The sequence below is a fragment of the Cnephaeus nilssonii genome (genome assembly GCF_951640355.1).
Source record: "Cnephaeus nilssonii genome assembly, chromosome: 1".
Classification (NCBI taxonomy): Eukaryota; Metazoa; Chordata; class Mammalia; order Chiroptera; family Vespertilionidae; genus Cnephaeus; species Cnephaeus nilssonii.
This window is the reverse complement of record NC_137072.1, coordinates 116,017,585-116,040,145: the sequence shown is the minus strand read 5'-3', so window position 1 is coordinate 116,040,145 and position 22,561 is coordinate 116,017,585. Positions and strand designations below refer to the sequence as shown.

At 64.3% G+C, this 22,561-nt stretch overlaps 1 protein-coding gene across 12 annotated transcripts in view; it reads left to right on the top strand.

Moving 5' to 3' along the window:
- The window catches only part of ABLIM2 (actin binding LIM protein family member 2), a 91,058-nt gene that overhangs the window by 25,478 nt on the left and 43,019 nt on the right, over nucleotides 1-22,561 (top strand). For all 12 annotated transcript variants that reach the window (XR_013813494.1, XM_079770232.1, XM_079770231.1 and 9 more), the window contains exons 2-7: nucleotides 533-676; nucleotides 6,217-6,400; nucleotides 11,489-11,604; nucleotides 13,313-13,439; nucleotides 15,653-15,746; nucleotides 21,167-21,254. Coding sequence is in view for 11 of the 12 variants with exons in the window: in XM_079770232.1 (XP_079626358.1) it covers nucleotides 533-676; nucleotides 6,217-6,400; nucleotides 11,489-11,604; nucleotides 13,313-13,439; nucleotides 15,653-15,746; nucleotides 21,167-21,254 (753 nt within the window). In the remaining variant the exon portion in view is untranslated. The remainder of the gene's footprint in view (nucleotides 1-532; nucleotides 677-6,216; nucleotides 6,401-11,488; nucleotides 11,605-13,312; nucleotides 13,440-15,652; nucleotides 15,747-21,166; nucleotides 21,255-22,561) is intronic.

Genomic DNA, 22,561 nt, shown 5'->3' with positions numbered 1-22,561 from the left:
GGTCTTTCGGGGGTGTGGATGAGGAGCCCACAGTCCGGCCCAGCCATTCACCCGACCTGGCCTGCGTGGGTCTCCGGTGCCTCCCTGCACCTCCTCGGCTCTGGGCGCAGCAGCAGTACCCAGGCCCATGTCCCCGGCACAGAGGGAACGGGGGAGGGGGCCACGGAGGACTGTGCTCAGGGCGCCTGCATTCGAGGGAGCTGGGCTCCTGGCTGCAGAGGCCTGCCCAGCTCCTGGGTGGGGTTCTGAGGCCCGGGGACCGGGTCATGCCAGGTCCAGCTGCAGGGGCGGGGCCCTCCAGGGGGAGGTAGTGATCGCCCCGTCCCTGCAGGGGTGCTCACAGGGAGGGGGCAGGAACCCCTCATTGGGGTTGACTACAGTGTCCGATTCCCACGGGTCCCCAAGGAGAGGAAAGCCGGTGCCTGATGCCCGGGGACTGTTCTTGGTGGGGGGGGCCCGAGTCCCTGCCCCCTTGCCGGCTGCTCGCCCTGCGCCTGTCTGCCCCGTTAACGCGGCTCCTTTCCCCCCACAGTGTCGGAGCCCCCGGCGGCCCTGGGCGCCCTGGAGAAGCCGCCCGGCTCGGCCATCCTGTGCACCACGTGCGGGAGCGTGTGCAGGGGCGAGGTGCTGCGGGTGCAGAGCAAGTACTTCCACCTCAAGTGCTTCGTCTGCAAAGGTGGGTGTTGGCCCGCCCGGCGGCGGCGCCTCCGAACCAGGCTGCCGGCCGCCATCGGCCCGCAGGGCGTCTCCGGGCACCGGGCAGGCCGGGAGCCTGGAGGTGCGAGTCCAGAGCCTTCCTACCTCAGCGCCGTCTTAGCCGTGTGGCTGTCACCCACGGGTGTGACAGGGGCCCCAGGGTCTCCCCACGCAGCTGCACCCCCGTCGAGGACTCAGGTCCAGGGCTGAGCATGGCCATGGGGGCCCAGGGTGGGTGCTGGGGCCCTGCCGTCAGCTGTGTGGGGGCGCGGGGCCCCCGCCGGGCATAGGAAGAGAGCATCGCCGTTCATTCCAGTGAAAATGGCCTCCGTGGTCGGACGGTAGAGACGGCGTGAACAACACCCGCGATGAGATGAAATCAAAGCCAAGTGTTGTGAGGAGGCCCGCCAGGAAGCTGGGCCCACCTGCTTCTCTCTCTCTTTTTAAAATGTATTTTTATTGATTTCAGAGAGGAGGGAGAGGGAGAGAGAGAGAAACAGCAATGAGGAGAGAGGCATGGGTCGGCTGCCTCCTGCAGGCCCCACACTGGGACCGAGCCCGCAGCCCGCGCTGGTCTGGGCCGGATTCCAGGCCTGCCCCCCCCGGAGACAGCGAGCACACCTCCTCCTGGGGTGGGGGGTCCACGCGGGCGGCGCCTCCGGGAGTGAGCGCACCTCCTCCTGGGGTGGGGGGTCCACGCGGGCGGCGCCTCCGGGAGTGAGCGAGCAGCAGTGAGCCCGCGCCCGGAGAGCCTCTCCCTGCCGCCGCGCCGCTGTCCCGGGCTCGGTGTGAAGCTGTGTGTGGCCCGCCTTTTGGAGAGGAGACTTGAGACCCCAGTCACGACCGCCCCCCAGGAAGGGTCCTGAGCCAGCCTGGAGCCCCCTGTCCCTGGGGGGTCACAGTCAATGGGCGGACCCTGGGTCGGCTGGGGGGCCAGTGACTCGGAGAGGATGGGCACCCCACAGCTGCCCCACCCTGGGACCCTGGGACCCCACCCCACCCACCCCACCCCTTGCAGGTGCTGCCCCTGGTCTGGGGCCTTGGTGGCTGTCAGGGACGTGCTGAGGGCCATGATGCCCCTGAATTTCCGGGGTCCAGCCGGGCTCCCTGGTGCATCCCCTGCAGCTGTCCCCCCAGGCCCCGCCCCCCGCCCTCAGGAAGGTGCCCCGCTGTTGGGCGTTGAGGTGAGGGCTGGGCAGCCTGGGCGCTTGTTTTCCGGGAGAGGATGGGGCGGGGTGGAGCCGCAGCGTTTCCGTGGCAGGAGCGCAGTCCAGCTGCCTCCGGGGCCCGAGTGAAGGGACGCGCAGCCGGGAGGTCTTCCCTGGAAGAGGTGACCTGCCCGTCGGGCCTGCCCGCCCAAGGTGTCCCTCCCTCCCTCGGAGCCCAGCCGCTGGGCGTGTGTCCGGCTCAGTCTCCCTCCTCCCCATAGCGCCCATCGGCCACGTGGCCGAGAAGAGAACCGCCTGGGCCCGTGTGAAAGCGGTTCACCGCCGGAGAGGGAGAGCACCGTGCTGGAAGGGTTGTCCTTAGTGCGAGCCTCAGCGGCACGTGGACGGCGCAGGCTCCGAGGATGAGCCTCCGGGCTTGACCCGCGGGTTTGGTGGGAGGCGGGAACTGCCCGGTGCACCCCCCCCCCCCGCGTGTCACAGGGCAGATGGCACTGCCCCCTGAGCTCGCCGCCCCTGAGGACCGCAGGAGCCAGGCCGAGAGCCGCCCGGGCCGGCGAGGGGAGGGTGCCCAGTGCCTGCGCCCTCGCCTTTGGGACGTTCCAGGCCTTTGTGGGAGACCCCCCCTGCTCCCCTCCACCCCCCGGAGCTTGCAGCCCTGGGAAGCTGTGCAGGGTGCGGCATCCGTCGGGCACAGCTTGTCCGCAGGTGACCCCGGCAGGGCGCGCCAGGACCCGGGTCCCACGGGAGAACCGTGGGAAGTCACCGCGGGAGGGACCTCCGATGACACGCCTGTTATTCCAGGTGGCGAGGCCAAGGCCCAGGTCAGGGTAGACCGGGCAGCACAGTCCACCAGCCCGGCCAGCTCGCTCCCGCTCGGGCGAGCCCACGGGTCCTCTGCTCTGCTCTGTCCTGCCCTCCTCCTGCCCCAGCACAGAGGCCCCGGCCACCGGGGCTGCCGTCCGGGCTCCGGCCAGCTGGCCTGAGCACCGCGTTCACATGTGGAATCGTGCTGTGCACACATGTCTGTCTCGGGAACATTCATGTTGAGGGCGGAGGAGCGCCCCCATGAGATACGCTCCTCACCGTGCCTCCCACATCCGCCCGGATCCTCCGAGCGCGGGGCCCACGCGGACCAGGCCGGCCCTCCCGTCGGGAATTTGCGTCGATGCCACCCGGGCACCCGGCCAGTCGGTACCCCGAACCTCATCTCTGAGTCTTTCCGACAGTCATGCTAGCGAACCCTGTTTTACAAATGAGGACTTGGAGGTTCAGAGAGGTGAAATGACTTGCCCCAGGTCACACAGCGGGAGAGCAGGAGGGAGGACTCCCGCCCAGGCTGCCCCCAGGGACCACTGGCCACAGGGGCTGTGACGCTGCAGCCAGCGCCGGGCTGACCGTCCACGGGGGAGCCTGTCACTTCCTCCCGGGGTCAGGAGGTCGCTGGGTCAGAGGGCGGGGGCGGTTCTCACATTCTTTAGAGTCAGTGCCAAAGGGAGTTCCAGAAAGTGCCTTCCCCCCACGGCGCCCTCCGGACCGCTTCTCGTAAAGGACCACAGCGAGTGCCAGGGGCTGAGCTCGGGGTCACCCCGCTGCTCCGTGACCCCTGCAGTCTCGACGGGGCCAGTGGGCAAGAGAGGCTGTACGAGCAACTATCTTAATAGGATTTTCCCAATTATTCGTGGACTTGGACTCAGACTTATAGCAGGCCTGTCAGTACCAACCCCGGTGAGCACAGCAGCCGAGGTTCGATCGGCAGCCACGTGACCGGGAGGAAGTGGCAGCTGCCCTGGGCGGGCGTGACGGAAGGCGAAGGCGGCCTCGGTCCCTGTCCTGGCGCTGGCGTGGCCGAGGCTCAAGTTTCCATGGGGCACGAGGCCCGTTACACACTTCGCCCTCCAGGGGGCAGTCTGGCCCCACGCCCTCAGGAAGAATAGGAAAACAGAGGGATGCAGAGGCCGGGTGTCCAGGGCCTAATTGGTATGGGGTGGGGGGAGGGGTGTTGCAGAAAAAGACCACAGACCTCCTGGCAGGCCCCGAGAGCCTGTTCCTCCCGAGGGGGCACCGCTGTCCGGCCTCTGTCGTGATGCGAGACTCAGCAAAGGGTCCCACTCCCGTGGGTGTGAGCCGGATTCAGCTCCGGCCTCTGGGTGAGAGACGTCAGCACAGCCGGCCTGGCAGGTCCCCCTCCCGCACTCACGTCACCCCAGCTCCTCTGCGCTGCACTTTCACCTCTGAGGAGGCCCAAGAGGTCAGGAACTTGCCCAGGGGCACACAGCACAGCACAGGTGGAGCCTGGAGCCGGGGCCCAAATCCAGGCGGCTCCCGCGGCCGGGCCCTCAGCGCTCAGCCTGCGCCTGGCCTGTCCGGGGAGCTGGCCTCCCTGGAGAAGAGGGAGGAAGGACTGTCCGAGGCCCATGGCCATCCCCAGCCCCCAGCACAGGCAGCCCTCGTGCCGGAGCGGGCAGGGAGACGCAGGAGGGCCCCCCTCCCCCTGTGGGTGAAGGGCTGGGCTGGGGTCCACCTGACGTGGGGAGGGGGGTGCTCTGATGGAGCGTGACCTGAGGGAAGGGCTGGCCAGACCGAGACGCCGTGGAATCAGTTTCCACGCTCCACACTCCCAGTGCTCTCAGCACGTGGCCTCCCTGGGAAGTCGGTGGTGGTGGAGGGAGGTGGCTGGCCTTGTCCCGACCCCCGGGCACCACGCGAGGCTCCGGTCAGCAGTGGGGCTCCCTTGGTGAGACCCAGCACGCTGTCACAGCCCAACCATCAGCGCTGTGCTCCGTGCATGTAGCACTCAGCGGGGTGTGTGCCACGCGTGTTCCAATAGCATGTAGCACTCAGCAGGGTGTGTGCCAAGCGTGTTCCGATAGCATGTAGCACTCAGCGGGGGGTGTGCCACGCGTGTTCCGATAGCTCTGTACTCATCGTCGTCAGGGTAACCCAGCCCAGGCCTCGCGGAACCCCTAGAGCCTCGTGACCACAGGGCTGATGCGTAAGAAGGAGTCCAAAGACGAAAGGTAATTTTGAAAGGCATTGGGGGTCAGAGGAGCTTCAGCTAAAGGAACTGAAGACTCACCTTGTCTGAGGACCCTGTGCTATTTATTTAACACAATTTGTCCTAAGACAAGGTGGAGACATACACTTCAAAGAGTAGGGTATCAAAGGGTATTGTCAGTTTGGGTTATAGCCTACAGCTGTTCAGGTGTTTGGCCAACAGGAAGCAATAACATGCAGATTTAAGATGCCCTGAGCTGTCTGGCAGCAAACAATTATCCTATTCAGGTTTGGGGGAAGTGCCCTTTAGCCGTTCCAACAGGTAAACTACATTTGGCTCACCCTTGTTGAGCCGCTCAAGCTTCACCAACCTCTTGGTGAAACTCTTGTAATTATTACATGCTGGAATTGGTTCCCGGCAGGATGAGGATTAAAAACCAAACAAACAAAACCCCACAAAGACCCAGTTCTGGGAACTCGCGGAAACGACACCCTTTGCCGTCAGTTAATATTTTAACGAAAATTCCGAGGGATCGATTCAAAACCGTATGAGGGCCACGTGGTTTTTCACGCCTCTATAGGCCATGACCTGTGAGGACTGGCCTGGCCGAGGTGCTGGGGCTGCCCGGAGGGGTCTGGGGCCTCCAGCAGGGAAGGGGGGTCCAGGCAGTGCTCCCTCTGAAACCCTGCCTGGCTCCCACGTGTCCCTGGGGCAGGAGGGGCGTGTGTGGGGTGAAGGCTCAGGTGTCCCGGTGGTTGAGTGACCGGCTGCCCCCAGGCTGGGTGCCCAGTCTCCACGCAGCAGAGTCCCCAGCCCCTCAGCTCCCTGGGACAGCAGCTGTGTGTTAGGGGCCAGGGGACAGAAGGGTTCATGGTCAGGTGCCCCGGGTCCCTCCTGCAGGGCCTGGCCTTGTCCACAGGTGGGAGGGTCAGGAAGCTCACAGTGACCCGGCGCCGACCTCCGGATTCATTTGTCCTCTGCCACAGGGACCTTCCCACCCAGGCAGCCTCGCGCGGAGTAGGTGCCTTTCTGATCCTTCTATCCCGCACGGGGACAGGAGCCAGGTCGGCGGGGGGGAGCTGGGGCCTCAAAGATCCCCCTGGTGGGTCCCGGAGCGAGGGAGGGAGGCTGGCGGCCCTCAGCACCGCGAGGTGTCCGCCCAGGCGTGCGCCCCTTTCTGGAAGCGTCCACAAGGACGTGCACTCCAGTCAAGGCTGAAGGCGGAGCTGGAGCGGTGCCAGCCGGGCCCCACCCGAGGTTTCTCAGGGAACCGCCGAGCCTGCATCAGGAGGGGTGTCTGTGGGGGCCCGCCCCTGGGAGAGGGTCCCGCCTGACGCTGCCTCGCGCTCTCCCCAGTGTGCGGCTGCGACCTGGCCGAGGGCGGCTTCTTCGTGCGCCAGGGCCAGCACATCTGCACGCGGGACTACCAGCGTCTGTACGGCACCCGCTGCTTCGCCTGCGACCGCTTCATCGAGGGCGAGGTGGTGTCGGCGCTGGGCAGGACCTACCACCCCGACTGCTTCGTGTGCGCCGCCTGCCGGTGAGTGAGCCCCGGGCCCTGCGCCCACCCGGGCCCCTGCGCCCACCCCGGGCCCCTGCGTCCACCCCGGGCCCCTGCGCCCACCCGGGCCCCTGCGCCCACCCCGGTCCCCTGCGTCCACCCCGGGCCCCTGCGTCCACCCGGGCCCCTGCGTCCACCCCAGGCCCCTGCGTCCATCCCGGGGCCCTGCGCCCACCCCGGGCCCCTGCGCCCACCCCGGGCCCCTGCGTCTACCCCGGGGCCCTGCGTCCACCCCGGGGCCCTGCGCCCACCCCGGGCCCCTGCGTCCACCCCGGGCCCCTGAGTCCACCCCGGGGCCCTGCGTCCACCCCGGGGCCGGCCGGGCTCCCTCCCTGCTGCCGGTGGGTCCCAGCTACAGAGGGAGGCAGGGCCCAGCCCGGGACGGCAGGTTGACACTGGGCAGCCGCACACCAGAGCACAGCCTCACAGCCCAGACCCTGCGGCCTCCTGCCCTGCCCATCGCCCAGGACTGAGCCCCCTTTCCTGGGGGTGCAGAGGCCGGGCCGCTGAGGCTGCTGGTGCGTGGCCTCCTTTGGCTTCTGGGAAGGTGCTCTGTCCCCGACCCTCCTCGGCCCCCGCGGCCAGCTCCTCCTGTCCGCGTCCTCCACACACGCCGTCTCCTGGGCACCTGCTTCAGCCCCTCCTGCCCTGCCTCTGCCGCTCCCCGGCTGCCTGGCACGTCCCCCTGCCTCTCACCCCGCGACATCACACCCAGCCCCCAGGCATGGTCCCCCTGACTCCCTGCCTCTCACCCCCATGACACCACACCCAGCCACAGGGCGCGTGAGCCCAGCATGGGCAGCTTCCAGGATCCCTCCCTCTCCAGAACCCCCGGCCACCGTCCCGCTCAGGGGCCCCGCCATGGTGTCCATGCTGGGTCCCCTCCCCTCTGCCTGGCGCTGCCCACAGGGCCCCTGGGTCTCCACACTCCTCAGCCCGGCTGGGCCACCAGCCAGCTCCCGTCATTCACTCCGCCGGGCTTTCCACACGCCTCGCGGGCCAGGCCTGGTCACCTGGGCGCGCATCAGCGGACACCCCCAGGGCTCAGACCCAGACTCTGCAGTGCAGGAAGGAGCCTCCAGAGCCTCTCCCCCGGAGCAGGCCAACCCCCCCCCCCCCCCGCCCCCATTGCATCCTGTCCTGACGCTCTCCTGGGCCAACCTCTCCAGCAACCCGTCCTGGAGCAGCTTGATGTGAGCCCCGTGTGGGCGGGGCCGGGCTGAGTCCCCTCTGGCCGGGCTGCCCGGCACCCTGCGGGGTGCAGTGACGGATGCGGGGGGCAGACCCAGGTCCCGACCCTCAGCAGCAGGGAGACCGCCTCCCTCCCTCCCTCTTTCTACCGCCACCGACACACTGCTCCCAGGGGAATGTCTCATTTCTGGAAAACAAAGAACGAAAACCCTAGTGTGGCCTGGCCAGTGTGGCTCAGTGGTTGAGTGTCGACCCATGAACCAGGAGGTCACAGTTCAATTTCCCGTCAGGGCACGTGCCCGGGCTGACCCCCAGTGTGGGCGTGCAGGAGGCAGCCGTCCGTGATGCTCTCATCGTTGATGTTTCTCTCTCTCCCCCTCCCTTCCTCTCTCTGGAAAAACTAAACAAGAGGCATGTATGCTGCTCTCTTCCCTGTCTCCTCACGCCCAGTTCAACGGAGCCTTTTGAGTGTGGTCCCCAAGGCCGTGTCTGTACCGCGGCACGTGCACCAGCAGAAGGGGGCTTTGTCGGGATGTGGAGAGGGCGGAACAATGCCGGGAGCGTTTCTAAGGAGTCCCTGTGTCTTACCCAGCGTGCGAGGGCCCGTGTCCCCCAGGCTGTCTCAGTGATTTCTGGGCGAGTTGCTTAGAGACCAGGGCTGACGTCGTCACAGTGGGGCTGAGAGACCAGCTCCGGGTAACCTGCTGTGTTGAGGATAACAGCCGACGGCTCAGTCCTGCTGGGCCCGGACCCCCGGCCACCATAAACAACGAGAAAGCCGGACGACAGACACAAAACACCTGTTGGCAGATGTCGGGCCCAGGCAGCTGAGGGCGGAGAGAAGGAGGGCAAAGGAATGCAGCCCTGTGACCGGCCTGGCCTGCTGCCCGGTCCCAGGAGGGACCCCGGGGCCCGGCATTCTCGCTGAGTTGGGCGACGGTGCTCTGAGAGACGGAGCAGCACGCGGAGGGGGAGAGCGGCGTGGACCAGAGCTCCGGGAGCTGTGGAGGGGCCGCAGAGTCCCGACCAATACAGAGCCCTGTGGACCCGGCCGGCATCTCACAGGGTGAGGCAGAGAAGGACCAGCTGGCTGTAGCTAAGCAGTGCCCAGGCCTGGGAGGCCTTGGGTTCCGGCCAGGCGGACAGTCCGTGCTGAATAACCAGCACGCAGTAGGGACACCACAAGGGCCATCCACGCATTAACGGTGGGACGGAGCCAGCCAAGTGCAGGACAAGCCTCAGAAAGGTCAGGCTGATCCGCAAACCCGGTCGCCGCCCGCCAAAGCGCAGTGCAACCCTCCCTATGGGAAGACAAGAAAGTCCCGCCCTCGGCAACGTGAAATTGACAATGTCCAACTTCCAATCAAATGCCACTGTTCATAAACAGGAACAAAAGCACCACGGAGCCAGGAGAGAACCCGCCCGTGGCAGGGGCCCAGGAAGGAGAGCCACGGCGGGACGCACAGACAGGGACTCGGAGACACCTCCTGTCGTGTGTCTGGGCGCGTGAAGGAAAGCTGAAACCTAAGAAAGTCACAGAAGATGCTGAAAGAAACCATGCGGAGCTTCTAGAAATGAAAATGACAATGTCTGAAAGGAGACATTCCTTGGGAGGAATGAGCAGTAGCTTTTGCTGAGGAAAAGATTAGTGAACTTGACATAACTATAGAAACTATTTATCTAAAGCAAAGAGACCAAAAAAAAAAAAAAAAAAGACTGAAAATGTGAAGAGAGACCGGGTGGTCTGTGGATATAGATCTAGCTGTCTGTCCCTCTAGGTTGGGAGGGGGAGACCCAGGGGATGAGAGAAGACTGAAAAAAATTCGAAGAAATAAAGGTTGGAAAATGTCCAAATTTGATGAAAACTGGAAACGCATGGTTCCAAGAATCTCAGTGAACCCCACGCAGAATAAACAACAAAAACCTGCCAACTCGAGCACAATCAAATTTCTGAGAAACAATAATAAGAAGAAAATCTTAGAGGCAGCAAGAGAAAAAACACCACCACATAGTGGAATCTATCCTATATAATAAAAGAGTAATATGCAAATAGACTGAACAGCAGAACAACTGAACAACCAATCAAAGCGTAATATGCTAATGATATGCTAAGGCTGCTCAACCGCTTGCTATGACGTGCATTGACCACCAGGGGGCAGATGCTCCGACTGGTAGGTTAGCTTGCTGCTGGGGTCCGGCCAATCAGGACTGAGCAAGATAAGCCAGACATGCCCTGGAGCTCTCCCGCAGTCCCTCCCCAGCCCATTTGTGCACCAGTGGGGTCCCTCAGCCTGGCCTGTGTCCTCTAGCAATCCGGGACTCCTCAGGGGATGTCAGAGAGCCAGTTTCAGCCCAATCCCGCAGGCCACTCCCCTTGGGAAGGTGCCAGATGCAGGGCTCACGGCTGGTGAGCGCTGCTGCAGCAGCATGAGCCTCTCCCAATCGGGACTGATTGGGCTGGAGCCGGCGTCAGGCACAATGGGGCCGGGATGAGCAGGAGCGGCAGGTAGGAGCTGCAGGTGGTGTTGGACTGCAGGTTTCAGTCTGATCCCTATAGGCCACCCAGAGGGACCCCACCCGTTCACAAATTCATGCACCAGGCCTCTAGTGTATATATATATATATGGCTAAAATGCAAAGTGTCCCCACGGGAGTTTGACCAGGAGACTGGGAGTTCTAACACTCACTATGACGTGTGCTGACCACCAGGGGGTGGCATGGAATGAAGGAAGGCCCCAGCCGGCAGCCTGCAGCCAGGGAAGGGAGGCCCCAGCCGGCAACCGGGAGGCCCCAATCGGCCCTGATCACCAGCTAGGCCTAGGGACCCTACCTGTGCAAAAATTTCATGCACCGGGCCTCTAGGAAAAGAATGACTGCTGACTTCTTATCTGAAACTATGTGCACCAGAAGACAATAGAACAGCATCTTTAAAGAGCTGGGGAAAAAAAATCTATATATAAAAAAAAAACACACAACCCTTCAAAAATGAAGGCAAGACCGGTAAAGGTTATGGTGGGTGATAAAAAATGGGGGGTGATAAAAAAAAAATGTCCTCAAATTGATTGTGGGGATGGTCGCACAGCGTTGAATACCCTAACAACCTTTGAGTGGGATGTGACTGTTAGAGTGTACACGAATAAAAGTGCCAGTAAAGCCGTCAGTCAAAAAGTGAAGACTTTTGTAGAAGACACAGACGCTAAGAGAATTTGTTGCCAGAAGTCCTGCACCTGCAACACAGTTAAAGGAAAATTTTCAAGCTGAAGGAAAATGCCAAAAAACACCGAGAAGAAGCAAAAGCAAGCCATCGGCTGGTAGATAATACGTATGTCGTGAAGCACTGGTGTCCGAAATATATAAAGAGCTTCTGCAAGTCAATATTAGAAGACAAAAAGAAAAAGAAAAAGAAAAAAGAAAACCCTATAAAAAGTGGGAAAATGAGTTTAACGTGTACTCCACAAGAAATATATGTGAGAGACAAGCTGAGCATCGTCCGTCGCCAGGGGAGGCAGCTTGGACTTAGGATGCATTCCCGTCCTAGAGCCACCAGAATGACCGAAGCTGAGATGGAGGGTGTGGGGCGTCGGGGAGGACCGCAGCAAAAGGAGCTCTCAGACACTCCTGGCGGGAACGCAGAAGGGTGCCACCTCCGTGGAAGGCAGTTGGCCAGACACACAGTTGGCGTGTGACCCAGCACTTCGCCTCCTCGGGGTTCGCCGGCTCTCTGTCTGCTGGTGTGCATGAGGGCGCTGCGGCTCCGGTGTCACGGACTGGCCTGAGGTCACACCGCAGGGACGCGGCAGCACTGGGTGGAGGGCCCAGGGGGAGGGGGTGGTGTGCGTCGTGGGTCCTGGCTTGTCATTCCTCCTCTTGTTTCAGGTTGCCCTTCCCGCCCGGCGACCGAGTGACCTTCAACGGGAAGGAGTGCATGTGCCAGAAGTGTTCCCTGCCCAAGTCCGCGGGGGGCGGCGCGCACCTGTCCCAGGGCCTCTGGAGTGAGTGGGCGCTGAGTGGCGTGGGGGGCAGGGGGGGGGCTGGCGCTGACCAGAGGTGGGGGGATTGTGAGGAAGGGAACCGGGATAGAAATCTCCGGTACGTTCGTGCCGTCCAACCTTTGCACGGGCTGTGCCCGCTGCCCCGTGTGCCACTCCTGCTTTTCACCCACCTCCCTTTCTGCGTTTGGCCCAGCTCTGGCCTGCCTCCTCCAGGAAGCCCTCCTGGCCTGCTTCTCGTTCTCTCCCTCCAGCTCACTCAGCTCCCCGCCGTTAATTCCGGGCCATCTAGAAGCCCCTGGGGAGAGCCCTTAAAAGAGCATTGACCTCTGGGCTCCTGTGGTCAGGGGCTGCACATGGCAGGAGCCTGGCCAGGGTGTGTATGTAGTAGGTGCTCAATATGTGCTTCTTGCGTGTAGAAGCTGGAGATGTTCCTCTAAAAGCAGAAGCGCCAGCTGGCCGGTGGGTGTGGGCAGAGTGAGAGCGGGGCAGGCGCAGGCAGGTGCTGGCCTTTTCCAGCGTGGGTGACTCTTCGGGACCGAGAGGGGTGTGGGGACTGGGCCGGGGGCCCAGCGTTCCGGGCCCTGCTGCTGCCACGATCCCACTGCAGAGGTGGCGCCGCTGTGGGGTCCCAGCACCAGGGCCACGTGTCCTGGGACAGAGTGGGGGTTCCTACTGATTTCCGGAGCCAGGCCCTTGCCCAGTGTTGATTCCTCCCGCCCACGTGGTTTCCATTCATTCATTCATTCATTCATACGTGCACACATTCATCCACTTGGTCCCCCACCCTCCTGCCTGGGCAGCGAGTGGAGGAAAGCCCCATCCCCTCGGGCGCTGGATCTTGGAGCTGGAGTCTGTCTTAAAGTTGTTTTCCAAAGTTGCATGTGGTTTGAACGGTGTGATAATTTGGGAAAGCCAGAGCTTGCCAGCAGCCCTGGGACCGTGCTGGCTCTGGCTGGAGGATGCACCTGCCCAGGCCCAGATGCTCCACCCCTGGCAGGCAGGCCTCTGTCTCCCCAGCTCCCGGCCCAGTGCCTGCAGTCAGCACTCAGCCACGGCCCGGTGCATGCAGTCAGCACTCAGCCACGGCTCAGTGGCTGCAATCAGCACTTAGCCATGGCCCAGTGCATGCAGTCAGCACTTAGCCACGGCCCAGTGCATGCAGTCAGCTCAGCCACGGCCCAGTGCATGCAGTCAGCACTCAGCCACGGCCCAGTGCATGCAGTCAGCTCAGCTACGGCCCAGTGCATGCAGTCAGCACTCAGCCACGGCCCAGTGTATGCAGTCAGCTCAGCCACGGCCCAGTGCATGCAGTCAGCACTCAGCCACGGCCCAGTGCCTGCAGTCAGCACTCAGCCACGGCCCAGTGCATGCAGTCAGCACTCAGCCACGGCCCAGTGCATGCAGTCAGCGCTCAGCCACGGCGCAGTGCATGCAGTCAGCGCTCAGCCACGGCCCAGTGTATGCAGTCAGCACTCAGCCACGGCCCAGTGCATGCAGTCAGCACAGCCATGTGGGAACAAACTTTGTGACTTGTTTTCTACATGTTTGCCCCCCCTGCCCTGTAGCAGGGTCCCCAAAGCACACCAGATGGACTGTCCCCTCTGTCTGCTCCCCAGGGCACTAACTGCTTTAGGGGTGTCCTGAGACCCAGCGGTGAGGCCCCCCTCCTCTGGGCCCGGCGGTGACGTCTGTGTTCTCCTCTCCGCAGGCTGCGGGGGCTGCGGCACAGAAATCAAAAACGGCCAGTCGCTGGTGGCCCTGGACAAGCACTGGCACCTGGGCTGCTTTAAGTGCAAGACCTGCGGGAAGGAGCTGAATGCCGAGTACATCAGCAAGTGAGCGGGCGGGCGTCGGACCGGAGCCTCGGGTGTGGGCCTCTGCCTGTCCCCTGCCATCCACTCGCGCTCCTCCCTCCCGTCTCCACTGCGAGGCGGGAACCCTGGCTGGGCTGGCGTCTGTCCCCACAGCCGGTGCAGCCCGGCTTCCCTAACGTCTCTGCAGAGATGCCACCGCCATTGGTTTTGCTGATGGAGCCGATGTCGCGCTCCCATCTTTGACAGTCACACGCCTCCGGGCCCATGCCTGAGGTTGCCCCCCCGCCTGGGAATTCACCCTCTGCTGGCACCGGCCCTCCTGCACAACGCAAAGTGGCCGTCGCGAGGGGCGAAGGGCTGCGCAGTCTCGGTGATCACGACGTGACGCCTCAGCCTGGTGCTCAGACCTCTCCAGCACGGGCCCCACAGGGCGCTCCCCGCGTGCGCTCCGGAGGCCGGTGGCTGGTGTGGGAGAGGGAGCTTCTGGGAGACCTTGGCCCTGCGCGGGCACCTGGTGTGCCGAGGGCGTGCATGTTCATCCAGGGCTCGGACAGACAGGCGAGCCCCGGCACAGGGGGGGCGGGGGGGGGGGGCGGGTGCAGCGCGCGGCCTCGGCTCAGCGCAGCGGGGCTCTCTGCGCGGCTCTCCTGGAGCCTCCGCCAGTCCTGATGCCCCGGGGGACAGAGCATCACAGGGACTGAGCCGGTTAAAAGAAGGCTGCCGTAAGACGGCACCGAGTGCAGCACACACACACATATGGGCACATGCACACATGCACATGCTGGCACATACATATGCTGGCACATGCACACACATGCTGACACATGCTGGCACATGCACACACATGCTGGCACATGCACACACACACGCGCACACACACGCACAGGAGGTGGACCCACGTCACTTCTGGTGACCTTTCCTCTGATTCTGCAGGGAGGCCTTGCTGGCTCTCTGTTTTCTTTCTTTCGACTGCATGTGCCTCTGCTTATCTCAGAATAAACCGCGTTCAGTGGAAGCCCCTCTGTGCGGGGCAGCCCCTCGCCGCCGGCGGCCCCTGTCAGGGAAAGGGAGGGACTCAGGCGGCCTGGCGGCCCGCGTGTGTGAGAAGGGAGCGAGCCGCCCAGCCCCCGGAGCGCAGCGGCCGTGGCAGCGGCCCACACTGCGCCGTTACTTAGCAGCCTCCGACTGTCCCAGAATGAGGAGGAGGGCGCCTTGGCGTTGCCATGGAGACATCATCCTTGAACCTCCGGGGTTTGCTGCACATCCACCCATTTTTGGGGAATCGCAGGGCCCCGAGGTCGGCGGCCTTTGAAAGTGGCTCCTGGGGCCCCATTTCTACCTCCCTGTCCGGTGAGCCGCGGCCTCCCCCTCGGGGAGGCTGTGCGGGCAGAGGCGCCCCTGCAGCCCAGGGCCTGTCCCCCCAGCAGGCCCCGCCCCTCCCGCAGGCACCCTGCGACTAGAGGAGGTTGATCATCATAATAATTGCAATCACTTTCAAACGAGCTCCCAGCCAGCGACGGTGATGTGGCTCAGGGGTTGAGTGACGACCTAGGAACCAGCAGGTCACAGTTCGATTCCCGGTCAGAGCGCAGGCCTGGATTGCAGGCTCGATCCCCAGTGTGGGGCGTGCAGGAGGCAGCCAATCAGGGATTCTCTCTCATCATTGATGTTCCTATCTTGCTCTCCCTCTTTTCCTCTCTGAAATTAAAAAAGAAAGAAATGAGCTCCCGGTTGCCAGATGCTGGGCCCAGCGCTGTGCCTGCGTGATCTCCCGTCCATGAGCACGCGGGTCCTTTTCCTTACGGCTCCCTCAGTGGGGGCTCCGTGGTTAGGCGACCTGCCCCAGGCTGCCCAGATACCCAGGGGCAGCGCCCCAAATGGTGTGTCATTCGTCACTAATCCCACCACCACCAGCAGCGCCTGGCGCGGAATAGGCCCGCTGTCAACCTCTGGGGGCGCGGCCAGCCCCTCACTCTGCCGCTGGGCAGGTGGCCCCCGCGCTGTGCACCTCACTTTCTCCATCCGTGAAATGGGACCATCTTCGCGGTCTCTCGTAGGGCTGGTGTGATGACGGAGGCCATGCTCCCGCCTGCGGAGCACCGAGGGTGGTCCTGTCACTTGGAGGAAGAGGAAGTGGGCTTGTCCCTCTGCCACAGCCCCTCTCCCGGGCGAGGGTTGTGGGTCTTGGGGTGCTGGGGCGACCCCGCCCGTCCTGACTGCCTGGCTCATTGCAGGGACGGGTTGCCCTACTGCGAGGCCGACTACCACGCCGAGTTTGGCATCCGCTGCGATGGCTGCAGGAAGTACATCACGGGGCACGTGCTGGAGGTAAGGCTGCCCGGGGCGCCGCTGCCCGCGTGAGGACCGGAGGGGCCTCCATGACCCCCAGCCCTGTGTGTTTGTGCAAGCATCTGCACCAGAGCCTTTGCCACCTCGTACTCCCCGCCCTGCCTGGGGACCCCTGGGAGCGAGCCACCTCCTCCAGGAAGCACGCCAGGGCCTCTCCCCTGTGCCCCTGACGAGCTGCTCGAGCTGGAGAGGTGGGAAGGCCTGGAGATCCTGGTCCAGCCCTTCGCCTCGATGGGGAGCCTGAGGCCTGGAGGGTTTAAAGTGAGCGCAGCAGGCAGGACTGTGTGCCCGGGGAGGGCAGAGGGGACTGGCCGGGTCCTCCCGGGGCCGCCTGTGCGCGTCTAGATCCGGCGGCAGCCGCACGGCGTCCCCTGCGAGGAGAGCGCGTGCCGTGCGCTTGCCCACGTCTGTGCAGGAGGATGAATCCCGGGACGACTGGGACCAAAGCCCGCGCGCCCGGTGCCCAGGCTGCCGCCCTCACCCGCCCCGTGGCCCCTCCTCGGCTCTGGGCTGGCTGGCTGCCATCGGGGCTGCGTGGTCCCTGGGGGAGGCAGGGTGACAGGACCTCAGGGAAAGGCAAGCAGCTGAGCATGGCGGAGCGGGGGGGGGGGGGGGGGGGCATGGCGGGGTGGAGGGGGCGGACCCAGCCCAGGTCCCAGAAGCGGCCTCTGGGGGGAGGACCGGTTGGGGCTGAGGCTGCAGAGCCCCCCACACCCCCGAGGGAACCCCTGGACTGACTTGTATTTTAACGAGCTGCGTCCACCTGGAGAGCAGGATGCTGAGTGAAACGAGCCCGTCAGAAAGCTGTGGCTTCACTCACGTGGGACATAAAGCTGGGGCGCGTGAACACACACAGCGGAGTGGGGGTTGCCGGCGGGAGGGGTGGGGGAGGAGGGGGCCCTAGTATCTGGTGCCGGGAGGAGATGTGACCGGGTGGTGGGCACGCGGTGCCAATACAGATCTTGTAACAGAGACGAACCCACCCGACACCTGTGTGTGCGTGTTGGTCCTGCAGGCGTGTGACCCTGGCGGCTTCCCGACAGCCGTGGGCCGTGCTCCTGCGCCGGGGAGCGGCAGACCTGCCCCAGCCCCGCTGCCTGCCCTGCTTCTTGGCCCCATAGAAGGCTCCAGAAATGTCCTCAGGGACGCCAGGGTCAGGGCCTGGGAGCTGTCCCCAGCTCAGTGCTGGCCAGGGGTGCCTGATGGGGGGGAGGGGGGCAACCCGCAGGCCGCCCTGGGTGGACCCGGAGGCAAGGGGAAGGCGACCAGTCTGCAGAGTGAGCGGCCGGTGTTGGATTGCAGCCGAGCACAGCGTGGGGTGCGGTGTCCGCGTGCCCTCCCCCCCCCCCCCCCCCATCTACCCCCAATGCTTCTGTGCATCAGGAGGCACAGCTGGGCTGCGCTCCCGGCCCGCGGAGGCTGAGGCTCCGGGAAGATGGATGCCCTGTTTTCTCGGCCGGAGCCGGGCTGGCTGCGCCGTGGGCTCTGCGCGCTCTGAGCTCCCTCCTGGAGAGGAGAGGCGGCAGCGAGGGCGGGCAGAGACGAACCTGGGCGGAGGCGAGCCGGCTCGGCAGCGGGAGAGCAGCCGCCACGGTGGCTCCACCTGAGCCCGCCAGAGCGTGCCGTGCGGCTGGGCAGGCGGTGGGCTCCGGGGGCAGCAGGTGGCAGGTGCAGGACCTGGAAGAGAAGGGGAAGGACCCGGCCCGCTGGCCGCAGGGGAAGCAGGAGGCCGTCCTCGCGGTCACTCTGCCCGTCCAGGCCCGACCTGGGAATAGGCCCTGGAGAGGCGCCGTGGGGTCGGTGATCGGACTGGGCTTTGGTGCCAGGACCCCGGCAGGTAGGCAGCCTGGCCCGGTGCCCCCGAGGGCTGGTGGGGAGGCCAGAGGCACCGTGCGGGGCTGCAGGTGGGGGGCTTGCAGGGAGCAGGGGCAGCTGTCACCCCCTGCCCCCCATTAGGCCCCCAGGATGTTTGTCACCCAGAGCCAGAGTGGGAGAGCCGCCAGGCCCTGTCCTCGCTGCCCGCACCTGGTCTGCGTGCCCAGGCAGAGTGCCATCTTAGTGCTGCCGCCAGCAGTGCGTGTGCGGCGGCGGCAGTGGGCGCTCCCTCCCCCGCCTCAGTCTCGCATATGAGGCATCCTGTACCCCGGTTCCCGCGTCCTGCATGTCGGGTGTCTATCTTGATGGGCCTGCTCCATGCTGGACCCCGGGGGAGGAGCCTGGTGGGTCCTGCAGGGCCTGGGAGGTGCTGATGGCGGGGGGCGGGGGACCTGGGAAGGGCCGAGGTACCTGGGGGCAGAGGTGGGTGCCTAGAGAGCGCGGGGCTCCGGGGATGGAGTCGCCCAGGGCGAGCTCTGGGAGGTGCTGGGGAGCGGCCGGGACTGCAGTGCAGCCAGATCCTCCAGACCAGCTGAGTGCGGGGAGTCAGACCCTGCTGTCACCTCCCCGCACACCCACTTCACTCCCGATTTTGTTCTCAGAATTGGCTGCAAGGCTTCCCTGCGCAGGTTGGGGGGCGGGCGAGGATGGGGTGCTGCTGTCTGAGCCCCACCTGTGTCAGCAGCCTAGCTGTCCCCATGGCAACGAGAAAGCAAGTTTCCTCTGGGACCACCAATGCCTCCCTGCCTCCCTCCCTCCCTCCTCCCTGTATGCCCTCCTCCCACGCTCCTCCCTCTGTCCTGGCGCCTTCCCGCTTCCCTCCCTTCCTCTCCCTCCTCAGCCCGCCACTCACCTGACAGGCCCCAGCGGGCTGGGGCTGCCTCCCTGAGAAGGTGGAGACAGGGTCCCTGCCTGCCTTGCAGGAGACCCCGTGGAAGAGGGCACACCCAGCCCATGCCCAGCCCACGTCCGCCTTGTCATCCGTTCCTCTGCTCACGCGCCGATGGACACGGGTTGATGCCGCTGTGGGCGTCCGTGTGCGAGTGCTGCGTGGACCAGTGTCTTCGTTTCTCTTGTTCTGGCCTCTTCATCTTTCTTGCGTCCCTAGGCGTGGGGCCGCTGGGTCACGTGGTGATGCTCTGCTTTTTCGGGGACAGACGGTTGCACGGCGGCTGCACCGTTTCCTTCCCACAGTGCACAGGGCTCCCGTTTCTCCTCATGCTCGCCGACGCTGCTGCTCTCCATTTTGTTCTGCTCTAGCGTCGCCCCGGGGCCTGCACGGGTGCCTCCCGGGGTGTGGGTGCCGGCTCCTTCGTGACCCCGGGGCCTGCACGGGTGCCTCCCGGGGTGTGGGTGCCGGCTCCTTCGTGACCCCGGGGCCTGCACGGGTGCCTCCCGGGGTGTGGGTGCCAGCTCCTTCGTGACCCCGGGGCCTGCATGGGTGCCTCCCGGGGTGTGGGTGCCAGCTCCTTCGTGACCCCGGGGCCTGCATGGGTGCCTCCCGGGGTGTGGGTGCCGGCTCCTTCGTGACCCCGGGGCCTGCACGGGTGCCTCGCGGGGTGTGGGTGCCAGCTCCTTCGTGACCCCGGGGCCTGCACGGGTGCCTCGCGGGGTGTGGGTGCCAGCTCCTTCGTGACCCCGGGGTCGGCACATCCGTTGCTTCTTGGCCACGTGGACGTCCTCCTTGGCAGTGCCCGAGCCTTCGCCTGCCCGTCAGCAGGGCTGTGGGCGCTCTGTTCCTGGGCTGGAGGAGTTCCTGGCGCATTCTGGGTCCTGAGCCTGTCCGTTCCGTGATCTCAAACGTCTCCTCCTGTCTCAGCGTCATCCCTCTTTCCTGGCGAAGTTGTTGCTGCTCATGCGTTTGGGGTCCTGTCCAGGAACCCTCTGCCCAGCGGGGTCGTGAAGAGCTGGCACCCACACCCCATGTTTCCTTCTAAGAGTGTGTACATTGAGCTCGCACATTGGGCCACGTGGGGGCAAGCTTCGCCGGGCGTGTCCCCCCCCCCAGCAGTGAACACGCAGCTTCATACATGTTCACAAACTGGACCCCGTGCCACCGGCCCTCGGACAGAAGTGTGTCAGCAACCCCAATACCCGGGCCCCCACACCCCCGGGCAGCCACCACCCCCACTGAGAGTGCTGAGTCTGTGAAGATGGAACCCTCCTTAGTGTCTGGCTGTTCCAAGCCCGTCGGGGGTCTTCTCGCCGCACACAGGGTCACCATGGGCCGGGTCCCCGCCGACAGGGGGCGGGGGAGGGGGGAGAAAGCGAGCGGCTGGTGATGAAGTTCGCCCTGTCACTCGCTTGCGAGGAAAGTGACTCTGACTCAGGCGAGTCCCGGGAGAGGTTGTGGGGTTCTTCCCGTTTCCGGAAAGAGTGAACCATGGGGTCAGCACCCACTTTTTTTTAATCCTCACCTGAGGCTATTTTTTCCGTTGGTTTCTAGAGAGAGTGGGAGGGAGGGAGGAGCAGGAGAGAGAGAGAAAAACGTCGATGTGAGAGAGACACATCGATGGGTTGCCTCCTGCCCCGGCCGGGGCTGGGGAACTTGCTACTGAGGTACATGCCCTTGACCAGGAGTCGAACCCAGGATCCTGGGGTCCACAGGCCGATGCTCTATCCACTGAGCCACACTGGCCAGGGCCAGCATCCACTCTTAGCCACAGGCTGCAGCCCCCCTCCCTTTACTGTAGGGGTAAGACATACTATAAAGTAAGACAGTATTTTGAACACAATACTTTGGGGTGATTTGGGTTTTATTTTGTTTGTTTTTGGGCACCATGTAGAACTAAGCCGAACCAGTGAATGTAATTTGTTTAGGTCAGTGGTCGGCAAACTGCGTCTCACGAGCCACATGCGGCTCTTTGGCCCCTTGAGTTTTTAGCAAAGGCCAGCTTAGGAGGACCCTAATTAAGTTAATAACAATGTACCTACCTATATAGTTTAAGTTTTAAAAATGTGGCTCTCAAAAGAAATTTCAATCGTTGTACTGTTGATATTTGGCTCTGTTGACTAATGAGTTTGCCGACCACTGGGTTAGGTTATTTCAGTATTAACATTTAAACCTAATTTAATGGGTTGTAAGAATTATGAAAGTCATAAATGCTAAGTGAGAAAATCGAGCAATACAGAGACGCCTAAGAAAATTACTAATCATTCTCCCCTCAGCTCCCAGTCCCTCCCCCGCCCCCAGCTCCCCCCTCCCCCTGGGAAATAATGCCAGCTTTGCCCCGCCCCATTCCTCCTCCTCCTGGGGCCCTGGTACGGAGGTGACCGCTGGCCCTCTGCCTCCTGGCGGGAAGGGGGGTGGAGGGGATGCCCTTCGACTGCTGAGCCGGAGCTGCTGACGCCAGTGGCATGGCCGGGCCCCTGTGCCCAGACGTGGTTCCCAGAGGGCAGAGCCAGCTGGCACACAGCACCGGGCACTCACCCAATCGGGCTCTGTGGACTCCCTGCCGGCAGCATGCCTGCCCGCATCCCCGGCACCGGCTGCGCCCCGCAGGACCCTTGCTCTGTCCCCACAGGCGGGCGAGAAGCACTACCACCCGCTGTGCGCGCTCTGCGTCAGGTGCGGCCGGATGTTCGCCGAGGGCGAGGAGATGTACCTCCAAGGTAAGCGTGAGCACGCCGCCTTCCCCGGGCAGGGGACCGACATCTCCCAGGCCCTTCGCATGAGCCCTGTGAACTGGGGGTCACGTGTGTGTTCCGCTAGTTAGGGGGCCCCACGATGCAGCGGGGAGCGGGGACAGGGCCAAGCAGACTTTCCTGAGTTGGCTTGGCAGGAAGGCGGGCTTGGCAGGACGGCGGGCGGTGGTGGGACAGCGGGTTGTGCTGGGACGGCGGGCGGTGCTGGGACGGCGGGCGGTGCTGGGATGGCGGGCGGTGGTGGGAGGCAGAGCCCACAGGCCCTGGTCTGCCTAGAGGCGGGACAGGAGCTGCTGGGACCCTCCCGAGAGGCCTCGGGGAGGATGGTCGGTATCAAGACCCATCTCTTTAAAATAGATTTGTATTGATTTCAGAGAGGAAGGGAGAGGGAGATAGAAACACCAATGAAGAGAGAGAATCATGGATCGGCTGCCTTCTGCACGCCTCCACTGGGGATCGAGCCTGCAACCTGGGCCTGTGCCCTGACCGGGAATCAAACTGTGACCTCTTGGTTCGTGAGTCAGAGCTCAACCACAGAGCCACAGGGCCGGGCGAGACCCATCTCTTTAGCTGCAAGTTCTTTTCAATGATCTCTCTGTCCCCCAGCGCTGGGGGCCGCCGGGCAGGGCAGGGCGGGGGCCAGGCAGGGCGGGGCGGGGCCGGGCAGGGGCAGGCTGCACACTGCCCCGCAGACGGGCTGTGTAATGGCATCATGTGGCGACATCTGGGCCAGTGTGTGCCACACAGCCCTCCCTGCTGCGGCCGAGCCTCACGGGGTGATGTCAGCCAGGATGGCCGCGTCCCCGGCGTCCCGTCCTGTCCCTCCAGTCCCCGCTGCAGAGCCCGTGCAAGAGGTCCTTTGTTCCCCTACAGCAGGGCTGGGCCGTCTGGCGGGAGGGGTGCCCCCCAGGTGCCCACCCCCACCGTGATCCACGCTTTCAGTCCCTCCTGCCGCCAAGCCCTGTGGTCAGGACGGCAGCGAGGGGACATGAGCTCGCCGCATGGGGGCCCCGTGTCAGGACAGAGACACTCGTCCCGGCCCTGGGCTGAGGCCAGCGCCCATGCGTAAACTGATTCCTGCGGGGACTCCCCAGGCCCGCCCCGCGCCGGCACACTCTGGCGGGCTCAGGTGGAGCCACCGTGGCGGCTGCTCTCCCGCTGCCGAGCCGGCTCGCCTCCGCCCAGGTTCGTCTCTGCCCGCCCTCGCTGCCGCCTCTCCTCTCCAGGAGGAAGCTCAGGGCGCGCAGAGCCCACGGCGCAGCCAGCCCGGCTCC